General features: G+C 36.2%; 1 protein-coding gene across 1 annotated transcript in view; it reads left to right on the forward strand.

Moving 5' to 3' along the window:
* The window catches only part of RASSF8 (Ras association domain family member 8), a 78680-nt gene that overhangs the window by 47755 nt on the left and 10289 nt on the right, over window positions 1-20636 (forward strand). The window contains exon 2 of the mRNA XM_047067168.1: window positions 15433-15639. Within this exon, the coding sequence (XP_046923124.1) occupies window positions 15537-15639 (103 nt within the window). The 5' untranslated portion in view covers window positions 15433-15536. The remainder of the gene's footprint in view (window positions 1-15432; window positions 15640-20636) is intronic.

The following is a 20636-nucleotide window of genomic DNA, read 5'->3' on the forward strand; positions in this document are numbered from 1 at the left end:
TCTTCAAAGGTCTATACTCTTTCACTTTGGGAGCTCAGTTGGAGTAATATCATTATGAATTTGTAGAAATTTAGGCAATCATAAATGCATCGATTTCCTGGCTTTGACATTGGATGATTGTGTAACTTAAACAGTTGTTATCAACGTAATGAGCCTGCACATTGTTCACAACATTAGCTGTTATAAAGGAAACGAATTCTGACTTCTAGTTTAAAATATAGTTAAGGAATTAGAAGGGGTGTGTGTGTGTGTGTGTGTGTGTGTGTGTGTGTGTCCATCCATGCACATGCACACACATGTATGTGTATGAATATGTTTGTTTACACATATATACACATATACATACATTAAAATACAAATTTGCAAATCTAGATCAGTCTTAACAATGGAAGTACAGGACAGCCTGATATAAATGTGTACAATAATGCTAAGGAGATACTATTTAAGGGCATAGAGTATACTTGAGTGTGTTTTATGGCTTTATGTCACCTTTCTGATACTGTGATGTTGTTGGATCTGTCTTCTCAGTTCCAGATGCAGATTTCTAGTTTTGCTGAACAGCTCTACAGAAATATTGCTCTTACAAATTCAAAATATCCAAAACTTAAAAACTTTTTGTTTATGGCAAAATCATATTGAGAATATGAATTGCTAGTTATTGTAAATATTTTGGAACTTTTAGGGTCTAGTTTCAATAATAAAATGAAGTACATGTTTATTTAATTCTTTTCTTAAATAATATAGTTACAGAAAAGATTAGTTTATCTTTTCTGCACCTAAATAAGCTAAACATAGCAATTTAAGAACTTGTTTACAGAGAATACAATGTATTTGAAAGAACACTTTGGAAAAGACCATATGTTGTGTTCACTCTGTATATTCCCAAGCTTTGAAATGGAAAAGAATATTAGCCACAGGTCTATCTATGGGTCTATTTGTCTTCATAATCTTAGATAAGTTATTTAGATAGGTCATTTATAAACCGGAATCTGAAAATGGCTTGAGAAGTCCGTACTGTTTACTTTATCAATTCCTTTGTTTTGATTTCATTAAATTCCTTACATTCTTTTTATTAAAACTCTCTGAGTGTGTAGGGTGGAGCATGTCTTTCTTTTTAACTGGAGACATTTGGCCTATTTTGATTAATCTGTTTTTAGGGAGGGAAAAGCTTTGCTTAAAGTGATAAGGTGTTGAGAAAGAGCCCTGTCAGCAGAATTTTATACTACACCGATATTTTTTTCATTTCTAAACATTAGGCATTATTTGTGCAGTTATTTTTCTATCTACTCTTTTACTTGCACACTTCCTTTCGCTGAGCATTTAAAAATTAATAGCCATAAAATTATTTCAATTAAATATTTAAGATCACATGCAAGCCACAAATTGTAGATTAGAACAGTAGTATTCCTTTCATAGGTATTACCTTGAGATATACAATATTTAGGAATTTTACAATGTAGTGTAATATTCATCGTAGCATCACCACTGGAGTAATCCTTGGCCATATTTTTTGACGCATTTCATTCCATTGGGTGATAGTTCTACAAGGGACTTTGCCAAGGTAATTGCTAGATTAGCAGTACTTGAGCTTTTCATTTTACTCTAAAAATATAGGAGTTGATGAAATGTAAACACATTGTAGAAATCAGATGTACTAATGAAATGTAAATAAATTTATTTAAACATAACAAAAACTTAAGTTTCTACCCCCCATCCCCACCCCTTGTTTAATTTGGAAAGTGTTTTGGGATTTTTAACAGTTAATTGCTTTAGTTGCTGTGCCTTACAGTTGAGCCATTTATATTAATTCATGTGCTCTAGGTTAGGTGTATAGCTTTCCTCATTCAGTCTGCCTACTGACTGACAGGTCACACCCATCCTCACCTAGCACCATTAGTTTCAGTAAAGGGCAGGGACTAGGCCTAAGCCCAATTCTTTAAATAGAATATTGTCAAGTAGAATACCACTTTAGTCAACATCAATGATCATATTTATAATAAATACCATGCCTTTTGCCCCAATATGTCAGCACACATCTCAAACTTAGCATCTGTCTTCTCCAATAAGACTGAATGCCCCCTCAAACAATGCAATACTTCATAGATTATTTGAACTCTAAAACTTCCCCAAATGAATGCAGAGCAGCACATAATACCTCTTTAAAGAGAATGGAAACTAAAGATAATGTAAGGAATAAAGTATGGTACTTTGGAACAATAGCATTATGGGTACACTGAATAACCTCGGTATTAAATTTTTGCTATGAAGGAAAATACCTATTACTTACTAAAATATAACCAAAACATGCACCTATTTTTGCATATCATCTAGGGATTTAATTATTTAATTGGCTTAGATTGTCTTCTACAAAAAGCAAAATTCTTCTTGACTCTTTTTTCTTATCTTTTTTTTTTTTTTGAGACAGCATGTGCACATGCGCATGCATGAATGGGGGAGGAGGAGAGGGACAGGGAGAGAAAAAACATACAGGCTCTGATAGCACAGAACCTGCTACAGGGCTGGATCTCATGAATTGTGAGATCATGACCTCAACTGAAGTCAATCGTCAGGTGCTCAACAGAGTCACCCAAGTGCCCCTCTTCTTGACTTTTAAAGATTATGGGAAAACTGTCTTTTCATATTGTTTATACTTTTTTATATGTAAAGTTTATTTATTTATTTTGAGAGAGCACAAGAGGAGCAGAGACAGGGAAAGAAAGAGATATGTGGGACTCAAACCCACGAACCGTGAGATCATGACCTGACCTGAAATCAAGAGTCGGAGGCTTAACCAACTGAGCCACTCAGGTACCCCTGTTCATACTTTTTAAATTTTTGAATTGAAATAGTCCACTTTAACAAAGATTCTTAGGGATCATGCATGTTTAGTTTTGCCAAATACAATTTCAGGCTTCTGTAGTCTTAAAGCATTTAGTACTTCACCAACCGAGTAAGTATAGTAATGAAATTTTGGAAAACATTTGAACTGTTGCACTTTATATACTGTGTTAATTAAATCTTAAAATTGAATTTAGTGCAAATTTTATAGTCTGGCAACTACTTTGAGCCAGGAGTCAGGCACTCACATTTTCTTTAATTTTATATATTTATTTCATTAGTATTTCCTCCCAAAATTCTTTTATTTTGGCTTTCAAATGTTTACATTCTAATTTAGCTTAGAAATACTAATTTCCTGTACCTTCAGAGGAACATGTTTTGACATATAAATTTTGGCTATTTGAAGTCACCATTGTAACTGTAAGTCAAAACAATGTTCTGTTGAAAAGTTTATACTTATTTCATTGTAAGTATAAAAATGGGCTTACTTGTCGGAATTGATGGGCTCAGTATTTATGAAAACATGAACGAGAAGGGGCGCCTGGGTGGCGCAGTCGGTTAAGCGTCCGACTTCAGCCAGGTCACGATCTCGCGGTCCGTGAGTTCGAGCCCCGCGTCGGGCTCTGGGCTGATGGCTCAGAGCCTGGAGCCTGTTTCCGATTCTGTGTCTCCCTCTCTCTCTCTGCCCCTCCCCCGTTCATGCTCTGCCTCTCTCTGTCCCAAAAATAAATAAACGTTGGAAAAAAAAAAAAAAAAACATGAACGAGAAGTCTGTAGTGATCTTGGCTTCATGAATAAAAAATAAATTTGTTTTTATCCCCTATTAAGTAAAACATTGGGTTTTATCACAGAACATCATTAATACTAAATTCAGGAAATAGATTCTTTATACCTGAATGATGACCATAAAGTCACAGCATAATTTTGTTACTCAAATGGATAAAAATCACTAATGAAGTAGCCAGTATCTATTCAGATGTGGAGAAGAAAAATGATTTTGCCTTGCAGACAGTTTGTTGTAGTAGAAAGGATCTAGACTTTGGAGGTCTAATAACATTTGGATTTAGACCCAAGCTCTATTCCTGCTTCACTGAGACAAGGGAGGTATCAGAGGAGCAGTTTCTGGTAGGAATCTCAGGGGTCATGTATTCCTTACTAAGTCTGATAATTATCGAATATTAGCTCCTTGCTTCTTCTCAGCTCTATGGCAATGATTAGGCTAAATATATCACTCAACTTAGTCGTATTGGAATTTATATGTCCCATGGTCACATCCACTTGATTACTTTCTCTCCTGAGCCAAGACTGGTGATTACAGAGTCCTGGAAAACTTTACTAATAACTTTATTTCATAAATATAAGTAACTTTTTAGTAGTTACAAGCATTATCAGAGTGGATCTTCTACTTACTGGCTGAGTAAGTCTGGGCAAGTTCCTAATTTCTCTATACCTCCATTTCTTCATTTGTATCATAATAATTCATATCATATAGAGATATAGATGGGTATTAAAAGGATTAAATATAACAGTTAACTTTTCATCTATCACAAAGTAAGAGCTGAGGTAGCTATTTATTATTATTCTTGTATTATAACAAAGACATGTTTTTATTTGAAGGGTTGGTTTACAGTGAAGGTACTAAAGTGCATTTGCTCAAGAAGAAATATCACAAATCTGTTTGCACTCACATCTACATTTAAAATGTCACCAAGTTTTCAGGAGTTTTTTATTTGTCTGGGAAACTCCTTTTATCTCTCCTTGTATCCTAAAATGACAGCTTGCTGGATAGAGTATTCTTGGCTGCATATTTTTCCCATTCAGCACAGTTGAATTCAGCACATGCCACTCCGTTTTGGTCTGCCAAGTTTCTGTGGACAGATCTGCTGCTAACCTTATTTGTCTTCCCTTGTAAGTTAAGGGATTTCTTTTGTCCTGCTACTTTTAGGATTTTTTCCTTACCTGTATTTTGCAAATTTTACTAAGGTATGTCTTGGTGTTGGCCTGCTTTTGTTGATTTTGTTAAGAGTTCTCTGTGCCTCCTGGATTTGGATGTCTGTTTCCTTTCTCAGATTAGGGAAGTTTTCAGGTATAATTTGCTTAAATAAACCTTCTGCCTTTTTTTCCCTCTCTTCTTCTGGGACTCCTATGATATGAATATTTATGGAGTCACTGAGTTCTCTAAGTCTGCATTTGGGATCCAATATGTTTCTTTCCTTCTTTTTTACAGCTTAATTATTTTCCATAATTTTGTCCTCTATATCACTTATTTGTTCCTCTGCTTCTTCCATCCTTGTGGTCATTACATCCAGTTGGTTTCATATCTTGGTTATAGCATTTTTTTTATTTTGGCCTGACTAGTTTTTAGTCTGTGGTAAGGGACTCTCTGGTGTTCTATGTTTTTCTCAAGCCCAGCTAGTATCCTTATGATCAATGCTTTAAATCCTGGATCAAGTATATTACTTATATGTGTTTCAATTAGACCCCTAGCTGTGACCTTTTCTTGTTCTTTTTTGGGGGGATAAATTCTTCCATCTTGGCATTTTGTCTGTTTCTGTCTTCCTTTTCTGTGTCTTAGGAAAGCCTGTTATGTTTCCTGCTCCTGAGAGTAATGGCTTTATAAAGAAGAGGCCATATACTGTCCAGGGCCTGGTGCTTTAGGAAGTGTCTCTGGTGTATGCTATGTGCACTCTGCTACTGTGTTTTAGCTGCTGTTTCCCTCACGTCACTCCTCTGCAGAGTTTCTCCTTACCTGCAGCGGGGAGTGTTTCAACCTTGTCCAGAGTGTGGCGAATTTTATCTAGGTGTAGTCTGGTCTGCTTGTTAAAAGAGACCTGATGCTATTTTATACTAGAGTTGAAGCTTTGCAGAACTCTAATTGTCAGTAGACTTGGTGCATGCAGGGGGTTGGAGGGGGAGGGTTGTGCTGGTCTTCTGTGGGTGGGGCCCGCTGCACTGGTTCTGACACACTTACCTGAGCAAAGCAGCACCTGCAGAGCATGGGGGTGGGGGAGGGCCTGGTGTTGGTAGTTTACACCGCCACTGTTGACACTGTGCTGATTACTGAAGTTAGTTTATGCTGAGGGCGGGGAGAGATAAATGGTACCCACCAGCTCCTTTGTACCCATAGAGGCAATGCCACCTCTCTCAGATGTGCTCCAGGAAGGGGGAACTGTCTCTCCCAATGTGTCCCAGGAGATCTCAGATCACACTTCCATCTGCCTCTGGATTATCTGCCCTCCTTCTCCACAGGAGCACTGCAGTGTCCACTGGGCTCCACACCTGCCATACCGTGGACCTCTGCAACTCCAGTCTTTGGTTGTAAAAACTCATGAAAATCAGCCCCTCTTATTTTCCTAGTCAGTGGCTTTGAGGAAACATTCCTCCTTGTGTGATCCCCTGTGCACTCCTCTCTCTCTCACCTTTCTCTGTGACCAAGGATCCCTCCCTTCTGTAGCACCCACAATCCACTTCTTTTCCAAATCACATCTCTGCACCTCCTGCCTTCCATGATTCCCCTCTTCTCTGTCTCTCTAGTTGTGCAGTTCTGTCAGTCCTTAGATCGCCTTCTTGGGCATTCAGAATGAATTGGTATTTATCTAGCTTAGTTCAAGGGACCAAACAAGCTTCAGGTCCTCCTACTACTACTTAACTCCTCCTTTCCTTCAGTAATTTTTTTAGAAATACATTATAGCCTTGTTCACTGCAGTGTTTTCTAATGATTATGAGTGAGAGCCATGAAATAGCACATATAGTAAAAGGCATGATTTAATTGATGCCAGAGTTTAGGGCTTTTACATTAAGAGTTTTGAGAGTGTGACCCCTCATCCCAGGCTGAGAGCTGTAACAGGAATTAAGCCATCACAGATCTTGACACTGCACACATGCCTCCAACTACCTCTAAAGGGCCTCAAAGTAGACTGGGATCCTAACAGAAGATATAATTACAAAACAGATGGCTTTTTATGTTTCTTTTTTATATTACTTCAGCAAGAAATGGAACCCAGTGGTATATTATTTTTTTATATTTCTTAGGAGATTTTGTCCTAGTAAAACCAAGTTGCAAGGACCTCTACTGTTCCACCTTCCATAAACATTTAACAAAATTAGCAAGAACAGACAACACGTATTTTTTCATACTTCTGTTATATCAATGGTAGCCACCATTTTATGGTCTATTTTGTTTATAATTATTTTTTTAAGTGTATATATCTATTTTGAGAGTGAGAAATAGAGCATGACCAGGGAAGGGGCAGAGAGAGGGAGAGAAAGGATCCCAAGCAGGCTCCATGCTATTAGTGCAGAACCCAGTGCAGGGCTCAAACTCCCAAACCGTGAGATCATGACCTGAGCCAAAACCAAAAGTCAGATGCTTAACTGACTGAGCCACCCAGTTGCCCCTGGTCTGACTATTTTAACTAGAGTGTTTTATAGGAGCAACTCCTTCAACATCTTCTATACTGGACATTTAATTTATTTCAGTATATGTAAATATATTTAATTTCAGTTTTCAGACTAATATTATTCCAAATATTGCCTAACATCTATTCATGTGACCTTGATCAAATGATGTAATTGGCCAGCCCCCAGCCTTTTGTGTTCAGATAAATGATTACACTAGTTGATGGCCAGTGAGTTGCTAGCTCTGAAAGACAAGATATCTTATCCATTTGGTTTCAGTGAACTCTATGAAGTGAGAGAAAATACCATCATGTGCCTATCCCTCTCTGATTTCTCCAGTGCATGGAATCTACAGCTTCCTTGTTATAAGTTTTACCAAGTAGAGCCAAATGTATTTTGGGGTGTTGTTGGCTGTCTTGTGACTTGGGAAGAAGAATATGGCAAAGGTAGAATGGTAGAAAGGAAGGAATAAAAGAAGGTGCATGTGCTGACATTTTAGTGGCACTTGTGTGGAATGGTGACATTCCAGTTAAAGTTCACTCAGGGCTACTACCACTAGAGAGACTGTGACAACCATAAATTGGCTTACAATGATGGCTATAGGGGCCGTTGGAGGACTTGAACTGGATTGTTTCTGTGTGTTGGTCTAAGTTCATCTCCATCACTATTATGATATTCCTACATACCTACCAAGTGGTCATTGTCTCATGCCACCACAATAGCTCCCTAGCGTCTTCTCTTGTGATCCTTTTCAGGCTGTGATGTTCCAAGTTAAATTCCCAAGCAAAACTCTTGATTTAGTAGTGTTCTGTCAACCAGAAGTCAAAGAAGAATTCAGTCTAATAAACATGGCCTTGTGTTTCATGGATTATTAGAATGATTTTACAAATGGTAACCATTTTGTAGGGAATAGGCAAGAAATGACTTTCTGGTAGTGTCAGTATGTTAGACTGGTAGAAGGAATTATTATCCTGAAGCAGAGCTTGCTTTTGTGACTAACCTTAATTACTAGAAACACATCTCTTTATTTTCTAAAATGGGCAATTACAAAGATTTTGCTTCCTCTCCAAGTTATAATTCTTACATAGAAATCCTGTGTTCCTGCTTAGAGTTTTAATTAACAGATCAAAGTTTACCCAAATTCTTAGTTCAGAAATAAGGTTGGTGAAGTATTATACTCCCAAAAGTTTCTTGATACTCTTTTATGAACATTTGCTTAACATCTCTGGGTATAGGAGATACCAAAGTCATAGATTATCAGTTTAACATTATATATGATTTAGAAAAATATAATTGCCAATAAGCTTTCTGGAGGTGGGTTTGGAATAGGAAACTCAACTGAAGGTAATGGCTCTTATACCACTAAATTTGATGCTAAATAAAAAACTAAAGTTACTAGCTATATTTATTTTAAAAGTTTGTTTTTTAAGAAAATAAAAAGTAGTTCTTAATAGCAAAATCAGTATTTCTGTTCCAGTAATTTTAACTTGATTTGTATCTTGCTTATACCAGATGCAGTTGAAATTTCCTAAAATGGATGCTAATCCCAATTATCATTTCTAATCTCTATCTAAAAACTTTGAGAATGTTGGCTGCTCTTAGGTATATGGTATAATAACCTAAAATGTCTTTATTTTTAGATGCTCTTATTAAAATAATAGTATTTCTGAAACTTTTCTTTTATATTAATAAGTATAATAACTTACAATATTATAATATAGTAAAAAAGTTTCTAACTTCTGAAAGCTATATTTATTTCCATAACTAACTTTTGTTGAATTCATACTTTGTGCCAAGCCCTGCACTAAGTCCATTTTAAAAAGACATGTCATTTCTCACAAATGCCTCTTGAAAAGTTATGCATCTTGACTTAAGTCACACAGTAAGTAATTGACTCAGGATTTGAACCTTGGTGCATGCTGTTTCCACTAATCAGTGTTACCTTGGGGGGAAAAATGGCTTTTTCCAAAAAGTAGTTTTTAATGGTGTGAACTTAAAAAAAAAAAAAATGCCAGAAATCTCTGAAGCTTTGCTTTGTATTTAAGGAAAGAGTTAAAAATTATCACAAATATGCAGACACATTTATTTTGGACTCTGTAAGTAAATCTGGATATAATTTTCAAAAGCTGAAGGAATAATTTGTTAGTGCTGAAAATGAACCTAATCATGAGACACTCGCTTTGCTGACTTGTGTATTTATTTGTCATAGGTTCTCTGCATTAAAACTGTAGTTTCTTAACATGATTTAGTTGGTTTACTCTTTACTTTCTCCTAAAATGGACAGTATGCACATGTTGTCTGATCCTTGCTTACTGACAAAAATAAATTTCTAGGTGATGATAGATGAGATTTCTTAGTGTAACTTAGGACATTTTAAAAGCATTTATTTGAATACATTGAATCCTTCTAGAGAGGCCTGCCTTATTCATGCTGTAGTTTCTTCATTCATCCCAATTTTGAATATATGCCCCTATTCCTAGGTTTGTGACCTTGAGAGAATTATTTAAACTGAGATTCACTTAAAATGAGACTAATGGTACCTAACTCACTCGTGTTGTGAGGAATAAATGAGAAACAATACACTGTGCTTACCAGATGGTAGGTACTCAGGCCATTCCTTGCCATAGTTGCAGAACGGTCACTTGAACATGTTAAATCTGGAAAATGTTAAATCACTGCATGTGTTTAAATGTTGTGACCTGAGGATAATGAATAGTAGAAGGAAGAGCATGGGTTTGCTGGATGTAATAATTAATATGCAAATATTGCTTATCATTGTGAATTTTTAAAAATGTAATATCAAAGAAAAAATCCTATGACTTTTCTAAAAAGAAAAATATAAAACCTATCTTTAGAAGAGATGGCTTAATCATGGCAATTAAGACTTTTCATATAAGAGAAAGAGAAGAGCTATTAAATTTTCTCATTTGTTCTATATTATTCCTACAATATAGTTGTATCTGTCACCACTTCTGGGTGTTTCAAAATACATTAAAAGGCTAACAGAAATCTCATTTTACCTACAGCATATCTTCAAAAGTTGGTAATTTTGTATCCTGTAGTTCAGTGGGATATTTTATAGGCATTATGCCTCTTTTCCACTCTCTCACCCTCCATGCTGAGTCACTGAGTACTAGTTTAACAAAGTTTAACCAGTTTCTCTACTGTGGGATATCTTGCCGCACATTGTCTCCCACACTGTATTTTGAAATGTTTCCCAAAATTGTTAAACTGGGGAACCTTATTTCCTTATGGTGCGTGCACAGGACTATTGTTCTCAATATTTCATTTGGGAAGGATCTTATTGATATCGCTAAGGTCATCTTCCTCAGTGCCCACTTTTAACGTTTTGTACTTTTTATGACAACCTACTCTCTGTGACACCATTTCCAGAACTGTGTTATAGCAAAATAATGGGTTTTCTGAAAGCAACTGAACATTTAACTGTATTTCCAAAATACAGAACCAGAGTGTTATAAAACAGGCATCACCTGAACACTGCAGTTCAGGGGCAGATAACCTATGACTGGCATCTGATGCAATTTTCCAGAACCTGTTACCTGTACCTACCAAAATCTGTTTTCTTACCCACCACCTTCCTTCCTAATCTGTTTTCACTCTTCTCCTTCTCCACCCACATTGTGCTTCATCCTCTCATGTTATCCAGGTTGTTTTTCTTTTTTTTTAAACTTATGTTACTTTCCCATCACTCACAGGCAATATGTACCTATTTTTTTCCTTACCTCAAAACCATTTGAGCATTAGAAAGTTAATCCTTTTTTAGTTTGTAGCAGTTGTTCTACATAACTTCATAATTCCCACATCAAATCAGTTTTAGAATAAGGTAATCTAAAGTTAAAGTCCCTTTAGTTTTTATTTTTTCACTAGTTTTCTATACAAAAGAGAATTTGGGTATCTTATTATTGATTCCAATAAGTATTATTCAGGATATACCATGTTCATTGTGCAGAATCTCTTTCTGTATGATGCCAAAAAAACTAGTGCTTAGCATTAGTATTTTATTTAAAGTAGCTAGTTTGATTGTAAAGATTTTATTATAACTCATTTTATCTGTGTGATGTTTCTATAAAGAATGCTTTAATATGCAGTAACCAAAAACTGGACATGAAAGAAATGATAAAATTGGCAATAAGCTTGCTTGTATGTTTGTGTCTAGTGTCCAGGGAGTAAAGGAATTTGCTCAGTAGCTCAATGGTAGCCATCACAAGGAACTTACACCATTTTTAAATATGCAGTCAGCACTTATTTGTGAGAGCCTTTGGTCACAACAGTTTTGTCCGCTGATCAAGACATCACCTTGTTTTGTGTGTTTTTCTCTTGAAAGATACCTTATTTGATATTTATTGTTGATTCATTAACATTGAGCTCACAACCAATAGCACTATAACTCACACCCAAACCAAACCTATCTAATAACATATTTTCTTCGTAAGTCGCATCACAACCTTCTTGCATTTAGGAACACTAGATAGTGTCTGCACTGTGTTTGGGAGCCATTTTCAGCAATGAAATCGCCAACAAAGACCATAAAAATGCCAAAACATGGCACTAAAAACCCTGAGAAAAGATAACTTATTGATGTTATGAAAGCTGAAACAAGAAGGCAGAGTATTGCCTCTCTGCATTTTCCACTGCTGTATACATGTCTGTGAATGACTGTGAAAGTGCCATAAATATTGATTTTGGGGTTACAAATTTAGTGAGTGGATGAATTCACAAATAAGGAACCCACAAATAATGAGGATTGACTGAAATTGCTTTATTAAAGTACTGGTCTTGGAGGAATATGTCTCCACAAATGCAGATGCTTAATTCCAATAGGCTTTCAAGACAGTAAATGGTTTTTAACTAAAGAACACTTTGTTCCCAGTAGCTTGTTACTGAATAAACCTAGTTCTTCATTATAAAAATTAAAATCATGGTTTGAATATAGAAACCTTATAGTGGAAACCATAACTGAACTATAATATAAGAATACTTTTGCAGTAGAACCTTACTTCTACCTACATCATTGTTTCCATGGAAAAATGTATTCCAAATTCCAGCTGAGATGCCAAAGCCCTTTAGCTTCTCGAGTCCTTAGTTCCAAGGATGACCAATCTACGAAACGCACCTACAGTGTAGGACTTTATTTTCCTTCTAGTCTAGTTCTGGGACTGGGAAGAGAGCCATAGGAATTAGACTCTGGAGGATAGAACAGGGTTGCAGATCCTGGAAGGGAGTACCTAAGGGCTTAGACAGGGACAGATTCTACAGATGACTTCCATGAATAACACCATGATTTTTAGGGAAACTAGGGATGATTGTTAGTACAGCCCAAACTGGACAGAAGCCATATTCTAAAAACAATAGCCCTGTTAGAAATAAAATTTTGGGCCACATGATCTATTAAGGCATTTTTTTTTTACCCTCCTTAAGGATTTAAGTTTGAAAGAGAATATTAGTAGTGTAAGAAATGCAGATGCTGGTCTTCTCTGTGATAAGCTGTGGTAGGAAGTCTCTGATCAAGAGGATAAATACCTGCAAGTTTATATAAACTAAGCAGTATTATTTATGCTCAGTGTTTTCCCACAATGTTACTATACTCTGTAATATTTAGTAGATGTACATGTGTTCTTTGTTCATTTGTATTCTCTTAATGATTAAAAGTTTGAGGTAAACAATGATAATTCAAGATAGGAAAATATGTGGTAGTGTACTAAAACCTTTGTAGAACTTAAAAATGAACCTCATAAGTGTCTTTTAAATGACAGGTTTCTTTGGGGGGAGGAGGCCTTTAATGAGATCTGCTGTCTTCCTTGCAAGGTTCCCCAAGTGTAAGATATTTTAATGAAAAATAATGGACTAGGTATTAAATAGATTTTAATTCAGTTTAGTTTTTTAAATTCAGCTTTTTATTTAATAAAGTAATTTAATTTTTTTATATTAATTTAATACAATATCTTAATGTTGGGCCAATTTTTTAATCTTAACTATATTCCAAGAAAGAATAATACGTATTCTATTTTTAATAAGTAGAGCGTCTGGCAGAAAACGAAAAATATCTTGTTTTAAAGTCAGAATTCTTTTTCCTTTCATCAAATGGTCTTTAAATGGATTGGGGACAGTAGCATATTTGAAATTCTCATTTGAAATTTCAACTATACATCAGCCTATTAAATGCTCAGAGTGGTCTAACTGTAAAGAAACTTGTTTATCTTTATTTGTAGAATTTCTTACATTTCTCTGGCTTTGGAGCCCTTTTCTCCACCCAGAAACTTCACCATTTCATGAGATTTCATAACTAAGGAACACAGTTATGGCAGTTTAGCTTGTCAGAGGCAAATAGCCCTTTATCTGGGTGTAGAGAGGGTTGATGAAACCACCTCTGTACTGCAGCGTAGGCAGAGGGAGCTGAAGTAACACGCTGGGAAACTGTCAGTCCTTTCCCTTGTTTTCAGGATGACAAAAAGTATTTTTGCACCTTCCCTGGAGAAAGCAAATAAGCTTATTTGCCTTCACTCACATATGTTCTGACTCATCTACCCAGGTGGCCTAGAACTATCTTAGGTCCTTTAAGAAAATGCATAAGGACTGTGTTACTGTTTATAACAAATGCTGTTTTGATAGAGAAGTTTTTAGTGTTTTTTTTTTAAATAAGCTTTTCAATAAGTCATTAATGCTGAAACACTAGTTCCATTGTCAACCTTTAAATAAATTTAAATATTGTTTTAATTAATTAAATCAATGTTTATTACATCTCATAAACTTTAATATTCTTTTCAAAGAAACCAACAAAAAACAGGAAGATCATAGGACAATGAACAAATCATAGATTGATTAAAGATTTAACACAGGAAGAACTGGGATTTTAAAACCCTACAGGAAAAAGAATTGTGTGCAATTGATTTTTAGCAAGCTAATAACATTCTAATCAATACAAGAAATCAAGACATTTGGTTTGATTGTAGGAGAGTGTGAAAATTTCTGCATGGCATATGAATAAATGCAACTAAACAAAAAAAAAAAAACAATGAGGAAACACCACAAATACAACAAAAATTGAGATTTATATTATTAGAATAACTTGTAATTTAAGAATATTATCAAACCCCAGTGAAATAAATAAGAAAAAGTCAAGCAGTTCATATATGGGGAAGTTGCCAGCCTTAAGTAAAAGAATTAATTTCCATCAACTAATATTTTCTGCACACCTATGCATTATACTATGGTTAGTGTTAGAATTTCTGTGGTAAAAGCAACACTCTCAGTCCTTTTGGGAAGAGAGGGAGGCAAGGTTCACATGAAACAAAGGAATACAGTGGAGTTCTGAAGATACATTTACAAATGCCGGCAAGGCTGTGGAAACTGGTTCAGTTATTATTCAAAAAATGACAAACATCTTTTTTTAACCTCAGAAGTGATCCTAATGAGATATTTTTTTTTAAATAGCTTATGTGTTTTTAATAAATTGCTTCTATGTTGAGCAATAGGGCTTGGTCCAGTAAGTAGGATTTCTTTACCCAAAGAAGAGTTACTTTATGATTGAATTACAATTATATGGGGCATGTGGGTGGCTCAATCCATTTAGCATCCAACTCTTGATCTTGGCTCAGGTCATGATCTCATGGTTCATGGGATCAAGTCCATGTCAGGCTCTGCACTGACAGCATGGAGTATTCTTGGAATTCTCTCTCGCTCTCTCTGCCCCTCCCCTACTTGATCGCTCGCTCTCTCTCAAAAATAAATAAATAAAATTATAATTATGAAAATCGTACTGGGGCGCCTGGGTGGCGCAGTCGGTTAAGTGTCCGACTTCAGCCAGGTCACGATCTCACGGTCCGTGAGTTCGAGCCCCGCGTCGGGCTCTGGGCTGATGGCTCAGAGCCTGGAGCCTGTTTCCGATTCTGTGTCTCCCTCTCTCTCTGCCCCTCCCCCGTTCATGCTCTGTCTCTCTCTGTCCCAAAAATAAATAAACGTGGAAAAAAAAAAAAAAAAAGAAAATCGTACTAATATGAAATAATGTCATGAATAGGTGGCTATAGTTGTATTCATGCTGCTGAATTCACTTCTGTGAAATAAGTAAGTACTTGGTCATTAATGGTAGTAGGATTATGAGATATTAAAATTTATTTTGCATAATACTTAAGAAATTTTAAGACTCATTTTATTAAAAATGTTTTTTCCTCTTTTTAGCTGACTACACAAGACTCTGCCTTCCTCACATTTCCATAGCCAGCGACATGACCTGACACCTTGATGACCAGTCTCAGGGCCCTTGGGTGACTGGCTGGTGCACCATGGAACTTAAAGTATGGGTGGATGGAGTTCAGAGGATTGTTTGTGGGGTCACCGAAGTTACAACTTGCCAGGAGGTTGTAATAGCCTTAGCTCAAGCGATAGGTAAGTGAACTCTCTGAGAGTCTGAGACAAAGTGGTTTATCCTTCCTGTTGTTGTTTGGGGTTTTTTTTTGTATTAAATATAGATTTCTAGTTTTTTATTTGGTTCCATAATACAACTCGAGAGCACACTTTTACTTATTACAGTTCCCCATGCTTAAATAAATCTGTAAAGACACTTGTCTTCTGGCTTCTCCCAGATTTACTGATCTTGAGTCCAGAGTCTGCACTGTCTCTGTTCTCTTATTATTTATCCTAAACAATGATTTCTGCAACTAAAGGTGTTTTCTTGAGCCAAAACATAGATTCCTAGTTCCCAGACCCCTCATTAGGAAAAAATCCTATTTACTGTTTATTCTGACTACTTTTTGAAAAGAAAAACATTGGGGTGCCTGGGTGGCTCAGTCATTTGAGCATCCAACTCCTGATACCGGCTCAGGTCATGATCCCAGGGTCATGTGATAGAGCCCCGCATCAAGGCTCCATGCTGAGCATAGAGCCTGCTTAAGATTCTCTCTCTCTCCCTCTCTCTCTCGCTCTCTCTCTCTCTTTGCTTGTGTGCTCTCTCTTTAAAATAAAAATAAAAAATTCAGGGGTGCCTGGGGTGGCTCAGTCAGTTAAGCATTTGACTCTTCATTTCAGCTCAGCTCGTGATCTCACAATTCATGAGATTAAGCTTGAGATTCTCTCTCACCTTCTCTCTCTGCCCCTCCCCCGCTCACATGTGTTCTCATTCTCTCTCTCAATAATAAACATCTTTAAAAAATAATAAGGGGCACCTGGGTGGTTCAGTCAGTTAAGCATCCAACTTCGGCTCTGGTCATGATCTCACAGTTCGTGAGTAGTTTGAGCCCCGTGTCGGGCTCTGCGCTGACAGCTTGGAGCCTGGAGCCTGCTTCAGATTCTGTGTCTCCATCTCTCTCTGTCCCTCCCCACTTGCACTCTGTGTCTCTCTGTCTCTCAAAAATAAATAAATATAAAAAAAAAAAAAAGAAGCCATGGGCAGTGTTTTAAAAGAAAATGAGTATATTTTACAGGGTGGCTAAGGAGTGCAGTAAGCTGCATCTGTCCATATCATATGATAGTCGCATTTTCTACACAGAATTTCAAAGGGAAAATGCCCAGATATACCAGGTGTGTGTTTATCAATTTGAACTAAACAGTGTAATGTACCTGTTTGTGAACAAGCCAGAAAGAAGTTTTAACTAAAATCTACCCCCATTTTTGCTTTCTCGGTAACTCAGTCCAGACCGTTTTGAAAAGTTGATGACTTGAATATAGAGGTTTTATATTTCTCCAGACTTGGCCAAACAACTCTTTTCCTGTATCATAAATACTTCATTAAATTCAGAATTCATCTGAGAGATGACTCAACTGGCAACCAGCCGAGGACCGTTGATCCTTGTTTCTCTTGTGCCATAAGATTTTCTCAGCTTCAGATGCAGTACGCTTTTGATACATACTTAAATATTTATCCGTCTTGTAATGTGGGTTATTGGCATTCAAAGTTTAAACACTAAGTGAAAGTTTTATAGTATTATTTTGACCTTATTTCCACTATAAGAAACAATAAGGGGTTTATCAATTGGGGAAAATTAATTCTGTGACATACAGTCCCAGAAATTCTATGGCTTAACACAGTAAAAGTTTAGGTATCCTGTTAGCGGAGTATGTACTGAATGAGAAAACTGCAGATGCTTCTAAAAAATGTATACTGAAGCAACTTGTAGAATACCTTCATGGGTTCAAACCCACACATTTGCCTCATGGGATGGAAACACCATAGATATATTCTTGATTAGGGATTATTGAAATTCTCTGGATAGCTAAAATTACTTTCAGGAAACCACCAGGACACAAAAATATTTACACAGCTTGGTAATTTGCAAATATATATGGCAGCAAACATTTTTTGACTTGGTGCTGCTAATCAATTGAGTCAAATTAGAAAATAGCTAAAAATAGAACATAAATTGGTAAAAGATGTTGAATGCATCTAATAGTATAGAAAGAAATCCTTTCTACTCTGATCTGTGACTACCTTGACAGGTTATATCTAGGTGGTGGAATAATGAGACAGAATAACAAAATAAAAACATAACTCTGAAACATTTAATTGGCATGAGATGGATAAACTGTCCTGCAGCGTGCTGTGTGTTTGGTCACTGTATACATCTTGGGCTTTCTGAAACAGTCCCAATTTCAGATATTTTATCTTGTTTTTCTCATAAACTATCCCAGAAATGCCATTATTTCACAATTCAAACTGCTTCTCAAATCTGTATGTGAAACAGAAAGCCTGTTTCAAGTTATAGTCCAGAAAATGCATTTGCTTTTACAATATTCCCAAAATATGAAAAGAATGTATTTCTGCCCTCAAGTAGCTTAGAACTTAAGTAAAGTATGGCTAACAAAAGATTAGAGAGGAAAAGAGGAAGAAATCAAGGAGACTGAGGGAAAAGTTTTCTGATTCACACTCCTTTGTTGCCTGGTACCATTTGAAGTACTAAAGATTTAGAATTTTTCTCTGTTCCCACTTCTAATGATCTTATTCCTATATCTCCTTCAACTGGGGCCAGAGTTAGCATTTAATATAAATAAATTGATGGGGCTGGGGTCCAAGGTGGAGTGAACTGTTCCTAAGAAGCCTTGTTTCATATAGTTTGCCCCACGAGATCAGTTTTCAAACAAGCACATTTTATACTGAATTCTAATTTAACTATTCAACGCTTCTTTTCTCTGGAAGTCCCCGTACAGTAGGGATCCTGCTTGTTTATTCTTCTTACACCATTGCTTTGCCTAAAGTAAGTATTCAATAAAACATAGTTTCTAAAACAGTGGTGTCCCGTAGAACTTTCTGCAAGGATAATAATGGTCTGTATCTGTGCTATGCAGTATAGTAACCACTAGCCACATGCAGCTACTGAGTACTTGAAATGTGGCTAGTATAACTGAGGAAATGAATTTTTAATTAAAATTTAAATGTGGCTAGTGGTTAATGGGTATTGTAGTAAACTGTTCTAGAAGACGACTAACTGGTATCTCAAACTTCAAATGAGAGAACCCAAGTCTGTTTCTCCGCTGCTGCCCACCCACAAATTTCTTCTTTCTCTTTATCTCAACAAATGAAATCTCTTTTCTTTTAATTGATTAGACCGAAAACTTTTATGTGATCTTTTTTGTTGTTGTTCTAATATCTTACAACTAATCCAGTAACAAATCCTACCTGTACTACCTTCAGTATACATGCAGAATCTTGTTTCTCTTCACAGTCACTGTTAACAACTTGATGTAAGCCACCAGCATTTCTCACTTAGGTTTTTGCTGTAGCCTTCCAACTCATCTCCCTGCATCATCTTGGTCCCCTCCAGCCTATTCTTAACAAATTTCTTTTATTTAATGTTTGTTTATTTTGAGACAGAGAAAGAGAGAGCACAAGTGGGGGAGGGTCAGAGAGAGAGGGAGACAGAGAATCCCAAGCAGGCTCCACACTGTCAGCACAGACCCCAGTGCAGGACTGGATCCCACAAACCATGAGAGCATGACCTGAGCCGACATCAGGAGTTGGATGCCCAACTGACTGAACCACCCAGGCATCCCATATTTCTTTTAAAGTAATACTTTTTTTTTTAAAGTTTCTATTTAAATTCCAGTTAGTTAACATACAGTATAATATTAGTTTCACGCATACAATTTAGTGATTTCACACTTACATACAACATTTGTTGCTCATCATCAAGTGCCCTCCTTAAGCTTCATTACCTCCCCTCCACCCACCTCCCCTCTGGTAACCATCACTTTGTTCTCTATACTTAAGAGTCTGTTTCTTGGTTTGCCCCTCCCTCACCCTCCATGCTCCTTTGTTTTATTTCTTACATTCCACATATGAGTAAAATCATATGGTATTTGTCTTTCATTGACTGACTTATTTCCCTTAGCATAATACTTTGCAGCTCCATGCTGTTGCACATGACAAGATTTCATTCTTGTTTTTGAGTAATATTCCATTGTGTGTGCATGTGTGTGTGTGTGTGTGTGTAAGTCCATACAGTGGTCTTCAAGACACTAATGAATCTCTACCCCCTCACCAATCTGACTTCATTCTCTACCACTTACTTTTGATTGTCCCTTTACTTATACCAAAGATATTTCTGCCTCAGTCTTTGCCTCTGTTCTTTTCTCTGCTGAGAATACTCTGCACCCAGATATCTTCAGAATTCGTTCCCTTGGATCTCTGCTTAAATATCTTCCCACAAAAGATGTCCCTGACCACATATCCATACACACATGCACATACACTCACATACTCTTTATCTGCCATACTCTAATTTTCTCTATAGCACTTACCCCTCCTGACATATTACCTATAGGCCACATATATAGACCATATACACATTTTTAAATCTAAACATTTCTGAAAGCCTTAAATTTATCATACTTCATTTGTTAGCCACACTTGGAATGTCTTGAACTCATCTGGTGCTAAAAACTGTTCTGATTCAATATGAGGCTGTTTTTAATTTATATTTATTCCATTTGATATGAATGTTGATACATTTTACTTCGTAAACTGTAATATGTTTGATTAAAGACCTATAGGGATAGCACCATGTTACCTTTCTAAAATCCAAAAAGTTCTGAAGTTTCAGCATATCTGGCCTTAAAGCTGTTGGATAATGGACAGTAGACCTACATTTATTTGTGCGCTGTATATTGCCTGCTACTGTTTTGTTATTGCCTATTCTCATAGCTTAAAGCCATGCCTAAGTAGTAGACACTCAATACATATTTGTGAATAACTGAATGAATTTTTTAAAGTTTTCTATAAATTACAGGCTGAACTAGGTGACCACCTAATGCCCTATCCATTTCTAAGAGTATATGATCCTTTAGAAGATAAGGAAAATAATATTTTATGTTCTCACATTTAACTCTTATTAATTTCATGCATAAATTATCAATTTTAGAAATTTACAAATTTACCCATTTTACAGATGTAT

The sequence above is a fragment of the Lynx rufus genome, unplaced genomic scaffold (assembly GCF_022079265.1).
Source record: "Lynx rufus isolate CCGP_SWC_20201006 ecotype Redwood Valley unplaced genomic scaffold, mLynRuf1.p SCAF_7, whole genome shotgun sequence".
In the NCBI taxonomy this organism is placed as follows: Eukaryota; Metazoa; Chordata; class Mammalia; order Carnivora; family Felidae; genus Lynx; species Lynx rufus.